The 20,804-nt window shown below is 43.3% G+C and overlaps 1 protein-coding gene across 5 annotated transcripts in view; it reads left to right on the top strand.

The window, feature by feature from the left end:
* Positions 1 to 20,804, top strand: part of ANK3 (ankyrin 3) — a 326,106-nt gene that overhangs the window by 189,339 nt on the left and 115,963 nt on the right. For all 5 annotated transcript variants that reach the window (XM_053663869.1, XM_053663868.1, XM_053663866.1 and 2 more), the window contains exons 18-23: positions 3,187 to 3,285; positions 7,258 to 7,356; positions 7,442 to 7,540; positions 8,069 to 8,164; positions 18,166 to 18,238; positions 18,403 to 18,465. In XM_053663869.1, coding sequence (XP_053519844.1) covers positions 3,187 to 3,285; positions 7,258 to 7,356; positions 7,442 to 7,540; positions 8,069 to 8,164; positions 18,166 to 18,238; positions 18,403 to 18,465 — 529 coding nt within the window. The remainder of the gene's footprint in view (positions 1 to 3,186; positions 3,286 to 7,257; positions 7,357 to 7,441; positions 7,541 to 8,068; positions 8,165 to 18,165; positions 18,239 to 18,402; positions 18,466 to 20,804) is intronic.

Below are 20,804 nucleotides of genomic sequence, written 5' to 3'. Positions count from 1 at the left end.
CAAAAGGCTTACATAAGAGACCAGGGGAAACTTTCTTGCCGTTTTAGTACCTTGAAAATCCTTTTTGACCATTACAGAGCAAACGCCTTCCTCATTTTATTTTTTCTGGTGTATCAAGTTGATTTTTCTCATATCTTTTTAAACATCCCTTTTAGGAATGCATGTCTCAGCATTAATGGGAATCACGAAGCATTTCAAATAGTCCTTATAATCAGGATTTGTTTGAGATTTTGAATTTTCTAAAGTTTAGGATTGAGATATAAAATAGCCTTATAAGAGTTTGCTGAAAAATTCAACTTTTGTAAATGAGATAGAGAACCTGGCCTTCACAAATGAAAGCGCGTTCCGGTATCCACTAGAGTGTATTCCCTTTTGTGAGCCTGGAAAAGTGTATCTCACTAATCCTCCCAAGAGGCAACATAGACCTTAAAAATCGGTTAACAGGTTAACATTTCAGGAGGTTTTATGCCAAAATGCAGTGCAACTTACTTTTTCTTTTCTTTAAAATATTCCAGTAAAGTGGGGTGTGTGTGTGTGTGTGTGTGTGTGTGTGTATCTGTATCTGTATCCAGGCTTGAATTCACTTTGGAATCATAGAATAGTTTTAGGCTGGAAAACTTAAGAAAGAATCTGTCAATGTTTGCTTTGGTAGACTGGACATCAATAAGGCCATTCTGAAGGCAAAGACATACATAATAAACCATCAGCCACCTTCATACACACACACACGTGTGTGCGTGTGTGCGTGTGTGTGTGTGTGTATGTGTATGTGCAGAGATACTTCCAGGGAAATTGTAAAGAGCAGATTAGCTGGCTTGCCATTAGCACTTAAAGTACTTAAGGAACTTTGAAGAATTTCACAGAACCAAGAAACTGTCTAGAATAACGGCATTTGTGAATCTTTGCTTCCCTTCTCACTTGTCATTTTCCCTTCAAGTATTAAGTAAGCCCTGATGTGAAAGCAGATTGTCCAGCAGGGAACTCCGACCATTTTTCTGTCAGCTTTTCCTGAACCACCAGAGTTTAAACATCCCCCTGCTCCTTCTACCTGCCCACCTCATCTTCCCTTTTAATGCTAGATTCTATTTCCTTGCTAAAAAGTAAACATTAACCAAAAAAATGAGCTTTTGTGAAAACTTATGGCAAACTAAACACTTTATTGTTTTACTTCTCTCCTTACTAGTAACCAGCAGTTCCCGACTACTTTAAGGAAAGGAGACCGTGGACGTGCGTTACTGCTGAAGTGCTAGTGTCCCATTAGCTTCCATTTTGCTTTTGATGTTGCTATTTTCCCACACGGATTTTGCAGCCCACAAGTGGCTGTATTTCTTTATACAGCAAATAGAATATTCAACACAGCTGTAGTTATTCTGAGGTGGTTCTGTTCTGTCTTTTCCCAGTAGCTACCATTTTTTAACTGAGCAGTGGTCAATACCCGATAAAAGATGAACAGATCATTTCTGAACTCAAATAGAACTGTTTGAACCATCACATGATTATTTTTCAAATCTTTTTAGCCAGAATCATGAATGTAAAAATAGAATTTTCTTTATTGAATTTGTTGTTTTACCAGAAGGTGTTTGCTTTTGTCCTATGATTTCATCACTTAGTAGATGGATTAAAAGCTGGATTCCTGACACTGGTTGTATAGAGATTAAACATACAGTATTTGCCCCAACAAGTTCTCAGGGCTTTGAAGAAGACAGGCAGGAAAACAGAGCTGCAATGCAGGATGACAGCGGTCTCTGTAGAGCAGGTGGGCACACACATGCAGCAGTGAGACCCTGTGTGCATGGGGGAGAAGGAAGCCTGAGAAGGGGGACATGTCCCTGTGTCACAGGCACTTGGTCACCCACAGCACGCGTGAACGTAGACAGAGGACATGTCTTCAAGGCTGCTGATAACTCATAGTAAAGTATCTCCTGAGTTTGAAGTCTCAAACTCACAGCAGATGACCGTGACACTTTTACAAAATGTTATGGCTGAAAATACTTGTTTTCTCTGAAGCAGAGCATGGAACATTTTTCTATGATGATGTCAAGGTTTGGGTGGTGCCATCAGGGCCCTGGCATATTTTTCTTGGAGTTCAAGTGAATATATCATTCCACCTTTTCATATTTCCCCTTTGTTCAGTTTCAGTGAACTTCTTCCAAAATTCTGTAGACGTTATTTAAAAAGTCAAGAGTGGATTACCCTTCCTCAATCCGTAGTTTGACAAAACAACAACCCCTGAATGAATGACGTGCAGCTTCAAGAGGGTTCTGACACCTTTCTGATGCTGCTTTTGGTTCAGTACTTTTCTCTGAAAAATGGGCCAGGCTGATGTTCTCACTGCGCTGGTGGCAAAGTGGGAGAAAGAAGGCTTCCAGATACTAACTTATGTGTTCGTGACAGATGAAAGGAAGTCATCTAGGAGCACTTGCACCTACGCACTATCTCTTAATTACTATTTATAAAAAACGCTTCACAAGACCAAAGATTTTTAAACAAGGGTGTAGTTCTAGTGATTTTGTGTTTTTACAATGAGTACAATCATGTGGCCTCCATATTCTTTGATACAGCTGGTTTCAAATATTTAATCTCATTAAACCAGTACGTCATCTAAATGACCTGGAAATGCTCATGATATGCCATTTATATTACATTTTACAAGCCATCACTCTTACCCAGAAGCAACATACAGAAAATTTTGTCAGTTTTGAATAGTAATATTTAATCAAGAAAATATTTACCATATATCAAAATTCAATTTATAAATAACTTTTAATATTTTTGCTAAAGTTAGTACTACTGATAATGTATTAAAATTGCATAATTTTGAAAAAAAGGTATTTTTCAAGATGAACAGTGAAGAATGTAGGAGAAATGGTATATGTGATTTTCTTTAAAATACTATGCAAGGAAATAGGGCTGAATGAAACAAGTATAGGAAAACCTTGCTAATTGCTGAGTCTGTGATGAGTACAGAGTGCAGTCCATTCTTTCTATTTTTGAATATTTGAAATTTTTTATTAAGCTTGCAGATAATGTTTCCACAATACTAGTGTATAAACTTACTCTCCAGAATTTTTTTCAACGTAGAAATTCTAATTTGCTCGCCTAGAATTAATGAAAATTATTTCCCAAAGAGGCCTGCGTGTCCTGCATCCCCTACGATAAGGTGACTCTACTTTGACTCTTTTGCAGAATGGCCTGACTCCGCTCCATTTGGCTGCCCAGGAAGACAGAGTGAATGTGGCCGAAGTCCTGGTAAACCAAGGGGCCCATGTGGATGCCCAGACAAAGGTATACAGAAAGAACGCGCCCACGCAATGGGTCATTTAGGGACCTCTGTGCGGAAGCAAGTGCAATGTTTTAGCGGAAAGAACCAACCCACCTTCATATCTTTTATACATAGAACTTCCAGTGTACATCTGTCTGTGCAGGGACACGGAAGGCTCTGACTATAGCGGCCCAGCTGCTTTGCTCGCTGATGGCCTGGGTTTGTTTCCTCGCTGCTCATCAGCATCCTGCTGTGTTAACACTGTGGATTCCTGTTACCATGGATCCACCCTTCAAGAGCAGAGTGGGGAAGCACGTACCTCTCTTCGTTCCTGAGACTGATGTCGGAAATTCAGGCAGAAAACCGTTCAGCACTTTGTGACCTCCAATTTTGTGCAGGCACAGTCTATGGAGGCAGAAAAATGTTATTCAGTCACTACTGCTTGCTAAATTCATTGTGGGGTGTAGTTGCTAGCCTACCATTCTTTCTCTCTCTGCCAAAATAGTTATTTTCAAAAATATAGAATATTAATTAATCTCACATAATGCCACAATTTCAAGCTCAGGTTTAAAAAAATGGATATTTTGTGTCATCATCGAAGATATGACTTTATATTAATCTCATTTCCCTGAACATCTTTTAGTGCTTAATTTTGTTATCTCTTTATATCAAACTTGTTTTATCTACCCTAAAATATAACTCTTCTTTTTTTTCTACGTGGCACTTTTTTGACATAAAAAACAAATGCTTATTAAATATTGTGTTATGAACACGAAGCTTTCTGTGTATAATATAGATATATTCTGAGGTGTGTGGACAGATAATGAAGATACTGATAATTAACCAGGTTAAAAAGCTGTGCAGACATCACATCCAGGCTGGACTTGTAGGGCTGGCACAGATTTATGGGAACAGACCCAAGCAGACAACTTCTGGACGTTGCTCTGGCTCTCTGGCTGCCGCTGCTCCACACGAACTGTGTCACACAGGAGCTGCCCGAGAGGGGAGGGACCTTACCAGGCAAGATCCTTTAAGCTTTTAAAAACTCTGTGTTAAAATAGTAACACAGATATAACGGTCCCTGGTCCTTGGCCAGCACAGTCTGAGGCAGGTTTTGCATTAGCACTCTCCTCCCCACTTCCCTTCTGAGAACGTCTTGGCCACTGGAGACTCCACAGCCGCACTTGGTTGCCCACTTGCCCAGCCCCTCCCTTCACTCGACTTCCCTCCCAAACTTTCTTTCTAAAACATCTTGCTGCCCTTAGCCCTGAATGCCTTCCCAGGTATTGCTAGGTAGCTGAGTGTTTTACAGAGAAATCAACAAAGGCAGTGGGAGTGGCCAAAATGGTCTCTTAGCACTTCACATTTAGAAAACAAAAGCACATTTAATTCAGAAAAATGAAAGACAAGAGTTAGCTTATATTCATTGTTTTACTTGACTCATTCATTAAAAAGAAATCTCCGGAAATGTGCAATTTCATGGTAAATGTATTCACCCTTTCTTATTCCTTGTGCAAACACACAAACACAGACTTAAACACTTTTTGGGTTACCTCTCTTTTCATATGAAGACTTCTAGAAGGCATGGACAGGGTTAAGAATCTCAACGTTTATTTGCCTCAACACATCCAAGGCATACGCCAAAACTCAGTGAGGAGGCCTGGTGGTGATTCTCACAGGTCTGCTATGCGGAGAGGGAAGGGTGCTGGGCGCCTTCTGCTCCCCACTTGCACGCACGACCCCTCAGGGTAAGAGTCTCAGGTCTCTGCTAGGGTGGTCTCCTCCTCACCCAGCCCAGCTCAAGTCCCAGTCAGTAACATTCTGGCATGTATTACAATATTTTTTGACGTATATGTCTCTCCTGCCCTTCACAAGCAATGCGCTTCAGAAAGCATCTCTGTTTCTTAAAAAAAAAAAAAAATTCCTTCCTTTCTCGTCTCAGCAGAGGTCACAACACCAAGGGAAGTGAGGCTGTGGTTGTCCCATAGCTGAGTAAGGTGGAGTGCAGGAAAGGGGCTGCCTGGCTTCCTAACCTTACCATACAACAAACTCCTTACCATGTCATATAAGAATGTACTAAATATAATTAAGTCTTCCTAACCTTAATAACATAAGAAACTCCTTAGAATAAGGAGCTTATTATATCCCGTGAACTTTCAAATTCTCAGTGGTTAAAAAAAAGAAGAAAGAAAAAATGCCTGATAGGTAAGGACGACAGTATGGTGATTCCCAGAAGGAAGGAGCGGGGAAGGTAGAAGAGGGTGAAGGGGGAATGAGGGCACTGATTCCATTCCTGAGCTGCCACCCTCGTGACCTAATTACCTCCCCAACTCCCCACCAGTATACTGATTTGGAGGACGCTTTCCGTCTACAGTACAAGGTCCCCGTAAAAACACATTAGTGCCATCGCATGTGAGATGCAGACCCTTGAGAACATGGGCTCCCCACCACATGCCCATTTAGAACTGGTGTAAAAAGCCGTGGTCTGCCCGTCAGCCATCTGGGACCACAGCATCATCATAAAGAGAGATTGAACGTGGGCACTGAAATTGGGTGGCGGTGTCTGTCTCAGTGCGTCCATCTAGAAAAGTATGGAATACCCTTACTTTCAAATGTCATTGTCTAGAACACACACACACACATGTTATACAATATATTTTTAAATAGATGGAACTTATAACCCCTCAGGCATCCGTAGATACTCATTTGAGAAACAGTCCTTTGTGTCATCTGATTCGGTGGTTCTCACACCCACTTAGCTGGGCAGGATGCTTTAACCGGAGCATGTGCACCTACTTCTCAGACCTCCTGAACTCAAAACAGCCTCTTCAGCTTTAGTATTTCCTTCTTTCCTTCAATCTCTGTCACGCATTCCGATCATCATCTATTGCATTGTATTATCATTTAGCCACTTCATTTTTAAATTTTGATATACTTTTAAGAGAATAGAATTTTCAATAAATTCTAGCCTAAGTCCTTCCATAGGAACACTTTCTGACCCCTCAACAGGAAGCCACTGCTCAGTTTATCCAGGCTCTCGATCACTTTTTCTTTCTTTCTGGTCTTGAGAAGGTGTTATGAGAATAAGATTAGCCAATGCAAGAAAGAGCACTTTGGGAAGTGATATGGATAACTATGTATATGTGATATGGTATTATTGTTTATACTTAAGACTAGCTCTTATTTTATTTTTAATATATGTTATTGATTATGCTATTACCGTTGTCCCACTTTCCCCCCTTTATTCCCCTCCACCCTCCCACCTGCATTCCTCCCCACCTTTAGTTCATGTCTGTGGGTTGTACATTGAGTTCTTTGGGTTCTCCATTTCCCATACTATTCTTAACCTCCCCCTGTCTATTTTCTGCCTACCATGTATGCTCCTTATTCCCTGTACGTTTTCCCCCATTCTCCCCCTCCCCTACCCTGCTGATAACCCTCCATGTGATCTCCATTTCTGTGATTCTGTTCCTGTTCTAGTTGTTTGCTTAATTTGTTTTGGTTTTTGGTGGGGTTTTTTAGGTTCAGTTGTTGATAATTGTGAGTTTGTTGTCATTTTACTGTTCATATTTTTTATCATCTTCCTTTTCTTAGATAAGCCCCTTTAACATTTTATATAATAAGAGCTTGGTGATAATAAATTCCTTTATCTGTACCTTGTCTGCAAAGCACTTTATCTGCCCTTCTATTCTAAATGATAGCTTTGCTGGATAGAGGAATCATGGACATAGGTCCTCTCTTTTCATGACTGGGAATACTTCTTTCTAGCCTCTTTTTGCCTGTAAGATTTCTTTTGAGAAATCAGCTGATAGTCTTATGGGAACTCCTTCATAGGTAACTGTCTCCTTTTCTCTTGCTGTTTATTTTTTTCATAAGGAAAAAGCTATTTTTGTCAGCTCAAAAAGAAAGGTTAAATAACAATATTGCTTCTAATTAAGATAACTGCTACTAAAAGTGTACTTACACTGTTTCTTTTTAAAAATATGTAATTACAGATGGGCTATACACCACTGCATGTGGGTTGCCACTATGGAAACATCAAGATTGTTAACTTCCTACTCCAGCATTCTGCAAAAGTCAATGCCAAAACAAAGGTAAAGCCCTTTCTCCTTTGTAGCCACCCAAATCATTGGTATGTCCAAGGAAATGTGAGTCATTGCTTCCATCTTCCTTCTGCAGAACGGGTATACGCCATTACATCAAGCAGCTCAACAAGGACACACACATATAATCAACGTCTTGCTTCAGAACAATGCCTCCCCCAATGAACTCACTGTGGTAAGAGCCAAGGGCCAGCGAGGGAAGAGGCGGGAGATGGGCCTGGGTGCCAGGATCCCCTTACATTTTTCACTGTGCACCAGTGTGGTTTTTTCACTTTCTTTAATAAGCATGAACAAGCATTCAGCAGAGTGAAAAGAAAAGGACAATAATTATGTTGTTGTGAGCTGTCCAGAGAGAGAGTTCTGATTCGAGTTTTATGCTTAAAAACTGCTGATTGCCTTGCCACCTAGGAGGGAGTACATAATCAGAAGAAACAGGCATCTGTTTCCCTGTGAACGTAGGACATTAAACACCTCTTGGAGTCAGTCCGTAGCAGCTCAGACTCTGCTCTAAGAGTAGGAACAAGATAGGTGGGTTTCGTGCAAAGTACGTGTATGATGAAACAACATTTTGCCTGTGACAATGGGATGGGGCTGTTGAGACACTTGCCTTAGCATTTGTATAGGTTGAAACATGCGGAAACGCTCGGGCGCTGAGATGTCTGGAATGACTTGTTAACTCCCCGTCCACGTCTCCCCTTGCCAGAATGGAAACACTGCCCTGGCCATTGCCCGCAGGCTGGGCTACATCTCGGTGGTCGACACGCTGAAGGTCGTGACTGAAGAGACCATTACCACAACGGTGAGTAGTGGTGCTGGCGGCGGAGGCCAGGGAGCCGCTTCTCAGACAGGAGACTGCCCTGGGCTTTGCAGAGGCAGACCTTGTCTCCTCCGTCCAGGCTGCAAGCCCTGTTTCCAGATGCTGTCAACCTGCCGTGGGCAGTCAATACAGCAAAACTCTCGTTTCTGACACCAAGAAAACGTCAGCACTAAAAACACCCCTTTAAAAGTTGCAGTAGTGGCTATAGAGTTTTTAGTTCCAGGGAAAGCTAAATGTATTTATTTGTTTTGATATTGTAAAAAGTTTTCATGAGATGAAGGCAGAAGCGTTTCTAACATCCTTCTTTGACAGTGTAAGTAGATTGGAAATTCTAAGTTGGTTCCTTGAAATATTTTAAATCACAAATAATAATGGGTACATTGTTGTCATTCTTGTAAAAATTACATTGTAATGAAAATAAAACATTAGAGACAGGATCAAGTTGATTTTTCGCCACCCTCACTCATCTTCCACTCATCTCTGGGCGTTTGCATGGGGAAAACAGTAGCTGCTTTATTAAGATTTAAAGTAAATCTTTGCCAGGAGGCCTTGTTGAATCAGATACATCTTCATAAGCTGCAGCCTCTACGATAAGTCATTTCTTAACCCCACCTGGCTTCTTTGAACTGTATCAAGATTCGGTAACTTTGGAATGCAGAGCAGATACCGCACCGTCTCAGGGCCTTATCTGAGTTATCCCAGGCTGCATGACTCAGCACGCGGGCCGGCCTGCAATCAACATGGTAAATGTCAGACTCTGGAACACTTGGCATTACCATCTCTGCCTTCTCTTCTCATCTCTCACCTTCCAACATGAAAGAAGTCACAGTTGGCATCTGCACAGTTTATATACACAGTGCTGCATATGAAGCACATGAGTTGAGCAGTTTTTTAGCTACCTGCAAGTTGAGTTATTTGGCTATCTGCATGCTTTAGAAGCAAAATAATAAGCCTGCTGATCACAAAAGACAAGTTTGATAATGCATAAGAGAGAAAATAATAGCTTCAGTGGACTAACATGATGGTTACCCATCAGAGCACATTTCTGTCATTTATTTTTCATCAGATTTGTTGGGGTGACATTGATGAATAAAATTATATAGGTTTCAGGTGTACAGCGCTATGATACATCACCTGTATGTTGTGTGTTTGCCACCCCAAGGCACTACTCACCCCTCCCCCTCTGACCCTCTCCCAGGCACATCTTTAACTTCAATGTGTCATTCGTATAGGAGATAAAGTCCCACATGTGGCTTTCACATTCCTCTTGAGCATTTCATCATCCTAAACTCTATTATGAAATTCTCAGGTAAAGAATTTAAACAAATAATGTTTCTCAGCCTTAATTTTATAGACATCTCATGTAGCTCTTTCCAGGATGGGGAAGGAGAGAGGAGGACAAGGGGTTAAACAATGGCCGAGTGTTACCATGCTACAGAAGACATGAAGTCACTGCAACAAGCAGATAAGACTTCTTAGTGAACCGAAGCTCATCGGAAAATTCAAAATACAAAATGATTGAATGAAAATGAGTTTGTCACCCATTCAGAAAGTTCAGATTGTTTCTTTGATACCAAAAAGGCTGTCAGAAAAAATGAAGTTGCAGACAGAGTATCAAATTACAGCCTCAGGAACTCACCTGAAAGAGGAGGGTTTGAAGCCGCAGGTTCCTGGGGAGAGACAGACTCAGGCTGGGCTGCACCACTTCACTCCCGACCTTGTCAGCGGACTTGTTTCTCATAGAGCGAGTAGACAGGACTCATGCCGACAGGAAAGGTTCCTAATGGAACCTTTAGGAAAGGGCCTAATGAAAGAGATGAGGCCTCCACCAAGTGAAGTACTCACATTGATTAGAAAGTAGTCCGTCCAAGTCCCTAAGACTTAGCCTAGCACTGCAGTGTGTGAGACTGGTTCAAGCTGAGATACCGCCTCATCAGCCCTGCCATAGCAGTTACATGTAATCAGGTTTACCGGAGGCTGGATGCCATTCAGGGTGGAGTCTGTGATCTTAAAATCACTAAACACAGAGCAATCAGTCCCAGAGGGAGACCTCTGCACAGCCAGGTATGGGGCGCCACTGTGTCCGTTAAGCCGACTTTAGTTTTTAAAAACACCTTTAAAAAAGGCTGCATCTTCCATAGGAGTATCATGTATATGTGGCAATTCTGAGAAAGATGCAGCATAGCAAACTGACCGGAAGGTGATATTCAAGAGATATAAATTAAACTGTTTAAATTGTGTTGTTTAAAATGCTCGATTTCCTGAATAGCTGTGAGCAGAGTGCATGTATCACTCAGATATATTTCTAATTCCATTTCCTAATAAAGGGGCCCAGGGCTCCTTGGAGAAATGGCTGAATCCAACTAGAACCAAGGTAGGGAATATACAAGATGAGAAGGGAGCATCTCGGACTGCCAAAAAAAGGAAGAGCTCCCTCTCAGATAAATAAGTAAATAAATAAGCACCCAAGAAATGGTGGGGTTATGTCAAAGGGACACAGGAATCGACAGAAAGAGTCCCCAGTGCCGAAAGCTGGAACAGTTTGAGCAAAAATAAATAAATAGTGTTGGGGTATAGAGCAAAGTATATAATAAATGTCCCAAATCCACATGGATAAATAAATGCCTGAATAAGTATGGAAGTAAAGACAAATTTCTCAGGCAATAAATAGCATTCCAAATAATTTTTGAGACTACTCCACCCGGAAGGTGGCGGAACGTAATTCCCCACTGCTTAAATCTGGGTTCAATAAAGTGACTTCCTTCCAAAGACAACAGGCTGGATGGAAAGGGGCTGGGAGGGAACAGAGGAACTTTACAGTGGAGACACCAGGCCAACACTGCGGCATCTGGATGACGTAGAGTAAGGTCAGCGCCAGTGAGTCATATTGACGGTATGTGATAAAAATGGCCTTTTACCTGTGTGGTCTTCTCTCAAAACCATATTACCTCAGTCTAGTCATGAGGAAAGCATGAGACAAGTTCCAGATGAGAGACAGCCTACAAAACGTCCAACCAGGTCACCTCAGAACTGTCAAGGTCATTAAAAACAAGGAAGTTTGAGAAACTCTCACAGTCAGGAGGAGAAGTGACAGCTAAAGATAACATGGTATCCTAGGTGAGATCCTAGAACAGAGAAAACGGACATTTAGTAGAGACTTTAAACATATGAATATGGACTTTCACTAATAATAATATATTAAGATTGGTTCATTAATTATAATAAATGTGCTATAATAATATAAGGTGTTAATAATAGGAGAAACTAGTAAACTCTCTATACTATCTTTACAATACTTCTGTAAATCTAAAATTGCTCCCACATAAAAAAAAACTTATTTAAAACAAGATTCAGTTGCAGTTTGACATGACAGAAGGGGCACCAACTAGTGCTTTTCTTCAACACGATAATTGAGGACAGGGTGTGAATCACATTGACCAAGTATGGTAACTGCTGTAGGCAACTGTGGACTTTACCCTTTCTGAGTTCTAACAGCATAGCTTTACTTCAGTTGCTTTATTTAGATGTGTATCCTCCTTTGTTCCATAGTCTTCCATATCCTCAGAATTAAGAGGACTCTTTAAAACATCAAGTCATTAAAATTTTCTAACAAGTAATGCTGCCTGTGTCTTTAGATGGATATGATCTCTGTAGGTAAGAAGTTACCAGAGCAAGTAAGAGACTCAGTAAGGCCTTTCTTCTGCACTATACCATTCTTTAAATTTTTTTGTAGGGGTTAAAATGATCTTGCAAATGCATTATTTTCAAAGTATTTTCTTCATATACACAGACATTAAATTATGTGATTTATGCAATCTTAATATCAATTTATTCCAGGAATTAAAATGTATAGTTAGGTACAGAAGACAAAATAAATGTCTGGTTTGACAAGAGGTAAAGACATATTTCTTGCCATTCATTTGGATTATCTTCAGCCAAGACATTTAGTAAAATGAGGTGGCAGGTGCATCGGACCAGGAAAAGTATAGAAAAAGTATAGGCAATATCGCTCTGCTTTGTTGTGTGAAGAGCCTTATTAGCGACTTAAACACTTTAGCGGGTGTACTGTGTCCCTAGAATTGTTCACCTCGTATTTGTTCTCTGCCATGTATATGGTGAGGGCCTTAGTGCTACTAAAGAACCATTTTGATGTCATTTTATAGGTGGGGGCTTCAGGATAAGCAACGCATAAATCAACTAATAATAAACCAACTAATTTAGAAAGAAAGAAATAGCCTCATTAAGACAGGCGCGCTCAATCCAAAGTACTGTGGTACCCTCTCATGGTCCACTGGCAAGAGTCCTTTGTACCCAGTTCCAGTCAAAGTCTCTGTTGCTTTTCAGGCCCCGCGGCCAAAGGGGGCACCCCAAAGCCGCGTGGGCCTCTTCTACCAAAGCTGCAGGAGTCCACACTCCACCAAAAGCATGTGGCTGTCTTCTTCACCTGGCTGCAGGGATCTCCATTCTGGCAAAGCTGCTTGGTTCTTCCCTTTCACCTGGGAAAGAGGGGGTCCACACCCTGCCAATACCGCGTGGCTCCCTCTTTCACCTCACCAACAGGGGGTCCTCACTCTGCTGAAACCGTGTGGCTCTCTCTCATCTGGCCAAGCGGGGACCCTTCATGTCTCGGAGCCAGTCTTTTCCAAGCTCCCACCCAGGCCATCTCGCTCAGGAGCGCGCCCCTAGTTCCCATCCTGAGTCCTCTTGTTCCATCCTCAGACCCTGCTAGTTCCATCTTGAGTCCCCTGCTCACTACCTTCTCCCTTCTCAGGAGTGCCGACCCTAGTTACATTCTCCTGAGTCCCAGTCCACTCACTCAGGAGAGCAGCCCTTAGTTACATTCTGAGTCTCCGCCACCACCTTCTCCCTTCTCCCCCTGCTCCAAACTTGGCCACTGCTATTTAACATATCTATGAAACCAGTTAAAGGTTATAGATATGTTAAATAACCATTCCTCCGGAGGTTAGCTCCAAAACTGTTGCTATGCAAATTAGCTCTCAATGGCCTGGCTCCATTCTTTCTTCCCCCTGTGGGGGGGGGGGTGAGGACATCTTATATGTCTCTCCAATATTTCTATACACCTTGAATTCTGGACACCATTCCAAATCCTTTTTGGGGGGCCCCCTGGCTGCACCCTGTATCAATTCCCTCCTTTCAGATATACACCTTTATAATCATATAAAGGAAAATGGACGCAGATCTCATCTTCTTGTAACTGCTTCGAGCTGAAAATGGACGCTGTCCTACGTACTCCGGGGTCAGAGGTGCCCTGAAAGGGGAGGGGGTGCAGCACGGAGGGAGTCCTTCCTGCAAGGGGAAAGACCTTACAGGGTCCTGGTCAGTTGGCTGTCACCTGGACGTCGCAGGCTTGGTGTCCAAAGGCTGGCATTACTGGACCGTTGGCATTCTGGTCAGGTCATATTCTGGAGGTGACAGATTAGGCAAGAAATTGGAAGCACAATTAAATCATAACCATTAAATGACAAAGGCAGACACTCCAGTAAAGAATGGCTTATCCAGTGGAAGGTGTACAAGGCATGCTACACCTATCTAAAAACTCTTGTGCTCCACTATACTTCACTTAGGCTGAGGGGAATACATTAAGATTTCCCTCCTTTCAGATAATCTGCGCCCTTTCTGCCCAAGCCATCAAGACAGAAAAGGGAAAATCAGTTTCAAGTGAGGCCACAGACCGCCCCAGCCCTTCACCAACCCAACTACTTAGTTCAGCCAAACCGTTGAGTCTCGGGGGGTGATGACGAAGATGGGCTCCTTAAGTGAGGCCTATATTGCAACCAATCACTCATAGGCATAGGCAGGTCATAGGCATACACTCTATGAAAACAGAGAACACACAGGTTAATTTACACAACAATCCCCAAACCAGTCTCTGCGCTGTGAGACTGTCTTTTGGGAAAACATTCTATTGCAAGATCCTTTGCACCTGTAAATTGTACATTTTCGGTAACATCACAAACCTGGTTTCAACTTTCAAGTGAAAACAAACTTTAAGACAATTAGCTGCGCCATTCTGATGTGTAATACTGAGCATTGTGATTTTCCTTGAATTATAATTTTTCTCCCTAAGATCACCCTCACTGTTATTTACAGGGACTACTTTGGGTCCCGCTTTTGATTTTGACTGTTCGTTTGCATAAACACACCAAGAGCAGCCTGGATCACGGATGATCTCTAAGTCTACTTTGCTGGAACTGACACAGGGAACCTTCAGATTGACTTCTCAGTTCGCCCCTCAGGGCACAAAAGCAGAGCCACACACCTGCCATCTGGCTTTGCCGGTACCAGTTGTTTTACTCAAGTCTTTGAGCCTCTATTGTGCCTACAGGTTCCTTTTTAGCCATCTTTCAGGAAAGCAACCTTCGTTCCTTCCCTAAAAATACTGGCACGAACCGCACAAGCAACTAAAGTACCAGGCTTTTCTTGTGGGCTTTCGTTAGCTTCAGAGGTCAATCCCAGTTCCTCAGGGCTTTCTGGTAACGACCAGAACCCATACATGCCTCCTTCAGGCATGACATTCCAGTCAAAGTCCTGGTTAACAAAACCACTATTAAAGACTGGTCTTATTGGTCTTATGCAAAAAAACCTTATGTCATCACTCATTCCTTTAAAATGCCAAATTTCTGGAGAGATCAGGTAGGGAGAAAAATACAAATCATAATGGAAAATCCTTTTCCTTGTTCACTTTCCTACAGAGTATGAAGTTTCAATCTTTCCTGGAATCCTCAATTTCCTTTTCAGAGCAGATACAGAGCAAAATCTGAAACACAGTGTTCCGAAACAATACAGGTAGAGACATTCTCTCGCGCCAATGCTTCCACTGGTGCCTCACAGAGACATGCTCCTTCAGGCCCGGTCTCTTGGCGGAGACATGCTGCTTTGCCTCAGGCTGAAACACTCATCAGCCCCAAATGACCCTTCCTGGGTCCCAGGTGGCAAAAGCATTCTCCCCAACCGGTTACAGTGACCTTCCTTAGGTCTTCAGGTGACCTTAAACAGGTCTTCGGGTATGGAGACATGCTCCTTCAGGCCCGGTCTCTTGGTGGAGACATGCTGCTTTGCCTCAGGCTGAAACACTCATCAGCCACAATTGACCCTTCCTGGGTTCCAGGTGGCAAAAGCACTCTCCCCAACCGGTTACAGTGACCTTCAATAGGTCTCACAATACAGGTTTCTGATCAGAAACAGAACTACATGTGAGAAACTTGCTTTTCCCATGAAACCAGAAAACAAGTAGTTGAGGTTTCCTTTACTCTAGGTTTAAAACTTTCATATCCTTTATACATATTTCTACTCATCTAGATTTAACCATCACTCTCTTTTAATATAGGTCCCTTTCCCACACTGGGAGGGACTATACTTCAACTCAGTAGTTAAACTCAGTATGTGGCAGCCAAAAGTCTCTAGCACTACAGGTACCTTCCACTGAAAGTCCCTAGGTTTGCAGGGACATTTTACAACTTTCTGAAGCTTAGACCTTGCAAATACCCTATAAATCAGATGGTCACTCTTGGACCTCAGTTCATGACCTTCAAAACCAGAGCCATTACTATTAGAACCAGTTACACAGAAAACCTGACTGCTGCAGTGCCCACACAGCAGCAGCATACAGCCCATAAATCAGAAGAGAAGCCTTATCCAGTTCCAAGATGGCGGCGCCCATGCACGTGGGGTCATCCAACATGGCGGCACCCAAGCATGCAGGGTCATCCAAGATGGCGATGCCCGTGCATGCTCTGTCCTCCATGGTGGGGCACTCACGTGGCTCATCCACTTTACCCAAAATGGCAGCACCCCGACTCTGTTTCCACCCACCTGGGAAGGTTCCAGGACTCCGGTTTCAGGAGCCCTGGAAGCCCCCAAGGCCCCTTCCACCAGCGGGCAAGGGGACACCACAAAGCCACCCTCTACCCAGTGGGGGTGGTGCACTGAGGCTGCAGTCACCAATGCAGGTGGAGAGCAGGCTCCACTGCTCTCCTGCTCCACCTGTGAAGGTGGGGGCTCTGCAGCTCCGTTTTCGGGAGCCAAAATGGCTCCTGGCAACCCCTGCTGCGGTGGGTGAGCAGAGCCCACTTGCAGAGGCTGCGAATCCATGGTGGAGACTTCTCCCACTTGCAGGGCAGAAGCCGCAGTGGGCCTCACCTCCCCAGAAAGCAGTGTCACCACGGGAGTTACTGCTGTCTGGGGTCCCTCATTCCCTGGGTTCAGAGCATTAATGAGGTTTCTTTCCTCATTATCTTTCTCCTCCTGAAATCTATCAGGGAGGGATTCTAAGACCCCTTTCTCCTTCTGAACCATTACACGCTTCTCTGTAGAGCTACTCACACAGTTCCAACAAAGAAAACAAAGGCTCAGAGCAAAAAGAATACAGGTGGCATAAAGACCAGGTATTTCCCCTGCTATCACCCACCATTCCAGCTCCATTATTGCAAAAGAGCAGTCAGAAACCAAGTTTTTAACCCAAAACATTTTCACGTCTCTGCTCCCTTCCCTCTTTGTTTCCTTTTCACCTTTCCAGGCGTGATTAGGCGGCCGATGCCCTCAAGAGCGCAGAGAAATACTCAGAGACTGGGAAAATTCCAAAGCCTCACTCTCTCGCACCTGAGGGGGTCGGTCTGCCACGGACAATTATCGTCCCGGCGGAGTCGCCAAAAACTGTTACCGAACAAGAGGAGGTCCAAGGGAGGGGCAATACAATATTTGGCCCACCTAGGGATGCCCCAAACTGCTGTACAACAGGGGCCCCTCCCAAAAACCAAAATACTAAAATCTACTGGGCCCTTCTGTCCGCCGCCAATTGGAAACACATCTCTTAATGCCAGAGATTTGTGAAAAGGAAACAAAATGTTTATTTAATGCTATTCAGGCCTAATGCCACCACTAAAATATCAAAGTCCTTTAGGTTATACACCTACACCCACACAGCGCTCCCTTCCCTCTTGTCCCAACTCCGGGTACCGTAAATCAGGAAAAGAGCACACGTCTGTGTTGCAGGCCGCTGGCACCGTCAGCTGTGTCACTGTGCAGGATCTCGAGTTAATCCAAAGTACTGTGGTACCCTCTCATGGTCCACTGGCAAGAGTCCTTTGTACCCAGTTCCAGTCAAAGTCTCTGTTGCTTTTCAGGCCCCGCGGCCAAAGGGGGCACCCCAAAGCCGCGTGGGCCTCTTCTACCAAAGCTGCAGGAGTCCACACTCCACCAAAAGCATGTGGCTGTCTTCTTCACCTGGCTGCAGGGATCTCCATTCTGGCAAAGCTGCTTGGTTCTTCCCTTTCACCTGGGAAAGAGGGGGTCCACACCCTGCCAATACCGCGTGGCTCCCTCTTTCACCTCACCAACAGGGGGTCCTCACTCTGCTGAAACCGTGTGGCTCTCTCTCATCTGGCCAAGCGGGGACCCTTCATGTCTCGGAGCCAGTCTTTTCCAAGCTCCCACCCAGGCCATCTCGCTCAGGAGCGCGCCCCTAGTTCCCATCCTGAGTCCTCTTGTTCCATCCTCAGACCCTGCTAGTTCCATCTTGAGTCCCCTGCTCACTACCTTCTCCCTTCTCAGGAGTGCCGACCCTAGTTACATTCTCCTGAGTCCCAGTCCACTCACTCAGGAGAGCAGCCCTTAGTTACATTCTGAGTCTCCGCCACCACCTTCTCCCTTCTCCCCCTGCTCCAAACTTGGCCACTGCTATTTAACATATCTATGAAACCAGTTAAAGGTTATAGATATGTTAAATAACCATTCCTCCGGAGGTTAGCTCCAAAACTGTTGCTATGCAAATTAGCTCTCAATGGCCTGGCTCCATTCTTTCTTCCCCCTGTGGGGGGGGGGTGAGGACATCTTATATGTCTCTCCAATATTTCTATACACCTTGAATTCTGGACACCATTCCAAATCCTTTTTGGGGGGCCCCCCTGGCTGCACCCTGTATCACTCACACTAAAGTCACTGTTTTTTTTTCTTGTTGTTACTAGACTGTCACAGAGAAGCACAAAATGAATGTTCCGGAAACAATGAATGAAGTTCTTGACATGTCTGATGATGAAGGTATGAAAACCTGCTTTGTGTTCATAATAATTAAGAGTGGCTACGTATTTCTTTCCTGAAGGAAGTTCATTGCAAAAATATTTGTGGAAACATTAAAATGTGTTGTTGTAGTATCAAGAGTATGCATTTTCCACACACTTACATTGTTCACTTACATCATGCAGTTCGTAAAGCCAACGCCCCTGAAATGCTCAGTGATGGCGAATATATCTCAGATGTTGAAGAAGGTATTTGCAAATTTTTATTGTGATGAAACTTAACTACCACCTTTATCTTCCATTTCTAATCTTTAAAATGTAACACTTCCTTGAGTTACTAACTTTTCATTTTCTCTCTAGATTATTAATTTATGTGTCATTTCAACAATGCCTATTTGCTATTACTGATCGTCGTCTTTTAGTCCCTTTGAACCTGTTCTCGAACCCATTCTCCAGCTTGCAAGTACAAGTCTCACTCAGTATCTAGATGATTTTGTATTTGCTTCTGGTAAACAGGAAATTGATGTTTTATTGTTTACGTCTGAAAATCTCAAAAGGGAAAACTGATTCATGCTTACAGCTAAAATATTGTGTAAATAAGCAAGAGATGATATCCTTATAGGCACGAGATCAGTTTCCCATTCTAAGATTTTCCTTCAGCTTTGTAGTGAAAGTAGCTTTTGATCTTGAACTAATAATGAAAACACAACCCAAACAAAATTGCTTTCCAAATATAAATTTTCAATATTGCTTTCATAAAAGAAATCAAATCAAAATATAAATGATCATAGATAGCTGTACTTCCTGTGCTTAAAGGAAACTGTATGTTTTCTGCCTTATTTAAAAATCAATACATTTGACCGGGTTGTTCATAATTAATGACATGTTTACAAGGCTTATTGGAAAACTAGCATTTTTACCATGCGTAAATATTATAAAGATGGCAAATCATGAAGTATTGCTGAAATAATGAAATGTTTACTTACAGAATTTGTATTATAGTTATGTTTCTTTCTTGCATCATTTGACTTTCCACAACTACATTCTCTCTGACTGCTCCCTCCATTTGTCTTCTCACATGCAGTATTTTTCTCTGGAATCAGTCATAGTGTTGCTAGTCTTCTCTGCCTTTAGGTAATCTCCCCTATTTTAATTATTGGTTCCTTCTTTGATTTGCACAAAATTCATTGATAACCAAAATAATGGGAAAATTTACCTGATCCAAAGTCACTGTAACTATTTGTGTCCATGTGTTACCAGACAGGGGCTGCCAGCTAGTGTGTGGGTTCTTGACTTTGTGCAGGAAAAATTTTACAAGTCCAGGTGACTGTGAGGGTACGTTTATTAAAGCTGGGGGCAGTGAAACAGGGGTGGGCTTAGCACAGAGGAAGCAGCAGGAGAGCCTGGACCAGGCTGCCTCAGCTCACTGGGAAGTCAGAGAAAAGGAGGCCTTGGGGACAGAGTGAGTGGATTAGCCTGGGACAAGCTGCCAGCTGCCATTGCCTTAGAGTTTAGGAGACTGCATGCCTGTGGGGAAAGGAGTGAGGGAAGAAGAAGGGAATCCTGTGGGCTGCTCCCCAGAGGGTGAACTGATCTAAAGACCTGGGTCCTTTGTCTTGAGGTTTTTACCTCTCTCTTGCTGGTGGGAATCTTAGGGGAAGGTTCCAGTAGAATATTCATCAGTTCTCCAGGTGTGTCCTTTCAGGTCGTGGTCTCCTCTGATTGGTCAGTGACAGGGCAGGGGTCTTTAGTCATTGCAGTTGGTTCTGGCCACTGCTACCTGTTTTTGCTGCTTTTCTGGGCCTGAAGCTGAAATACAACTGAGACATAGATGTTATCTGCTGGAAGGAAAGGCCAGAAGAGAAGAAGTGGAAACATTACCTTGTCTGGTGCGGGCCAGGTCCTTGTTTTCCCAGTCTTGTCTCCTACCAGGCACTGGGGGACGGGGCCTTTCTCCCAGGTAACGATCTGTACCTGGCTGTAAATTGCTCCACTGTTGTGTTCAGCTGTCTGTCTCAGTTTCCCTGTTCCACTTGCCAAGGAATTTTCCCAGTATCTCACTGTCTGGCCTCGCAGTGACAGCCCACTCTTGGTGTGAGTGTGTGGTGGGGATTGAGCCACAGTCCAGAAGAGCTAATGCCATGTAGTCATTAGGACCTGCCTCATTGTTTGTAGATGTCGTTTTGACAAATGTTAAAGGCTTTATTCGTTTTTCCTTCCTTTCCTCTAAAGCTGTTACAGAACAGAGATGGGGGGAGGGGCAATACTGGGCTCACCCAGGGATGCCAAAAACTGCTACAGAACAACAGAGGCCCCTCCCAAGGATGGTATACTAACACCTACTGGGCTCATCTGTCCGTGTCAATTGGAAAGACATCTCTCAATGCCAGAGACTTGTAAAAAGGAGAGGAAATGTTTATTTAATGCTATACGGACCTAACATCTTCATTAAAATATCAAAGTCCTTTAGGATATCTACCTAAGCACACAGTGCTCCCTTCTCCCCCTGTCCTAACTCAGGGTACTGTAAATGAGGAAAAAGAGCACACGCCTGTGTTTCCAGGCCATTGGCACCATCACCTTCCAGA

This window comes from Artibeus jamaicensis, unplaced genomic scaffold, assembly GCF_021234435.1.
Source record: "Artibeus jamaicensis isolate MK-2021 breed Jamaican fruit bat unplaced genomic scaffold, CSHL_Jam_final contig_332, whole genome shotgun sequence".
In the NCBI taxonomy this organism is placed as follows: Eukaryota; Metazoa; Chordata; class Mammalia; order Chiroptera; family Phyllostomidae; genus Artibeus; species Artibeus jamaicensis.
This window is presented reverse-complemented; position numbering and strand designations above follow the sequence as displayed.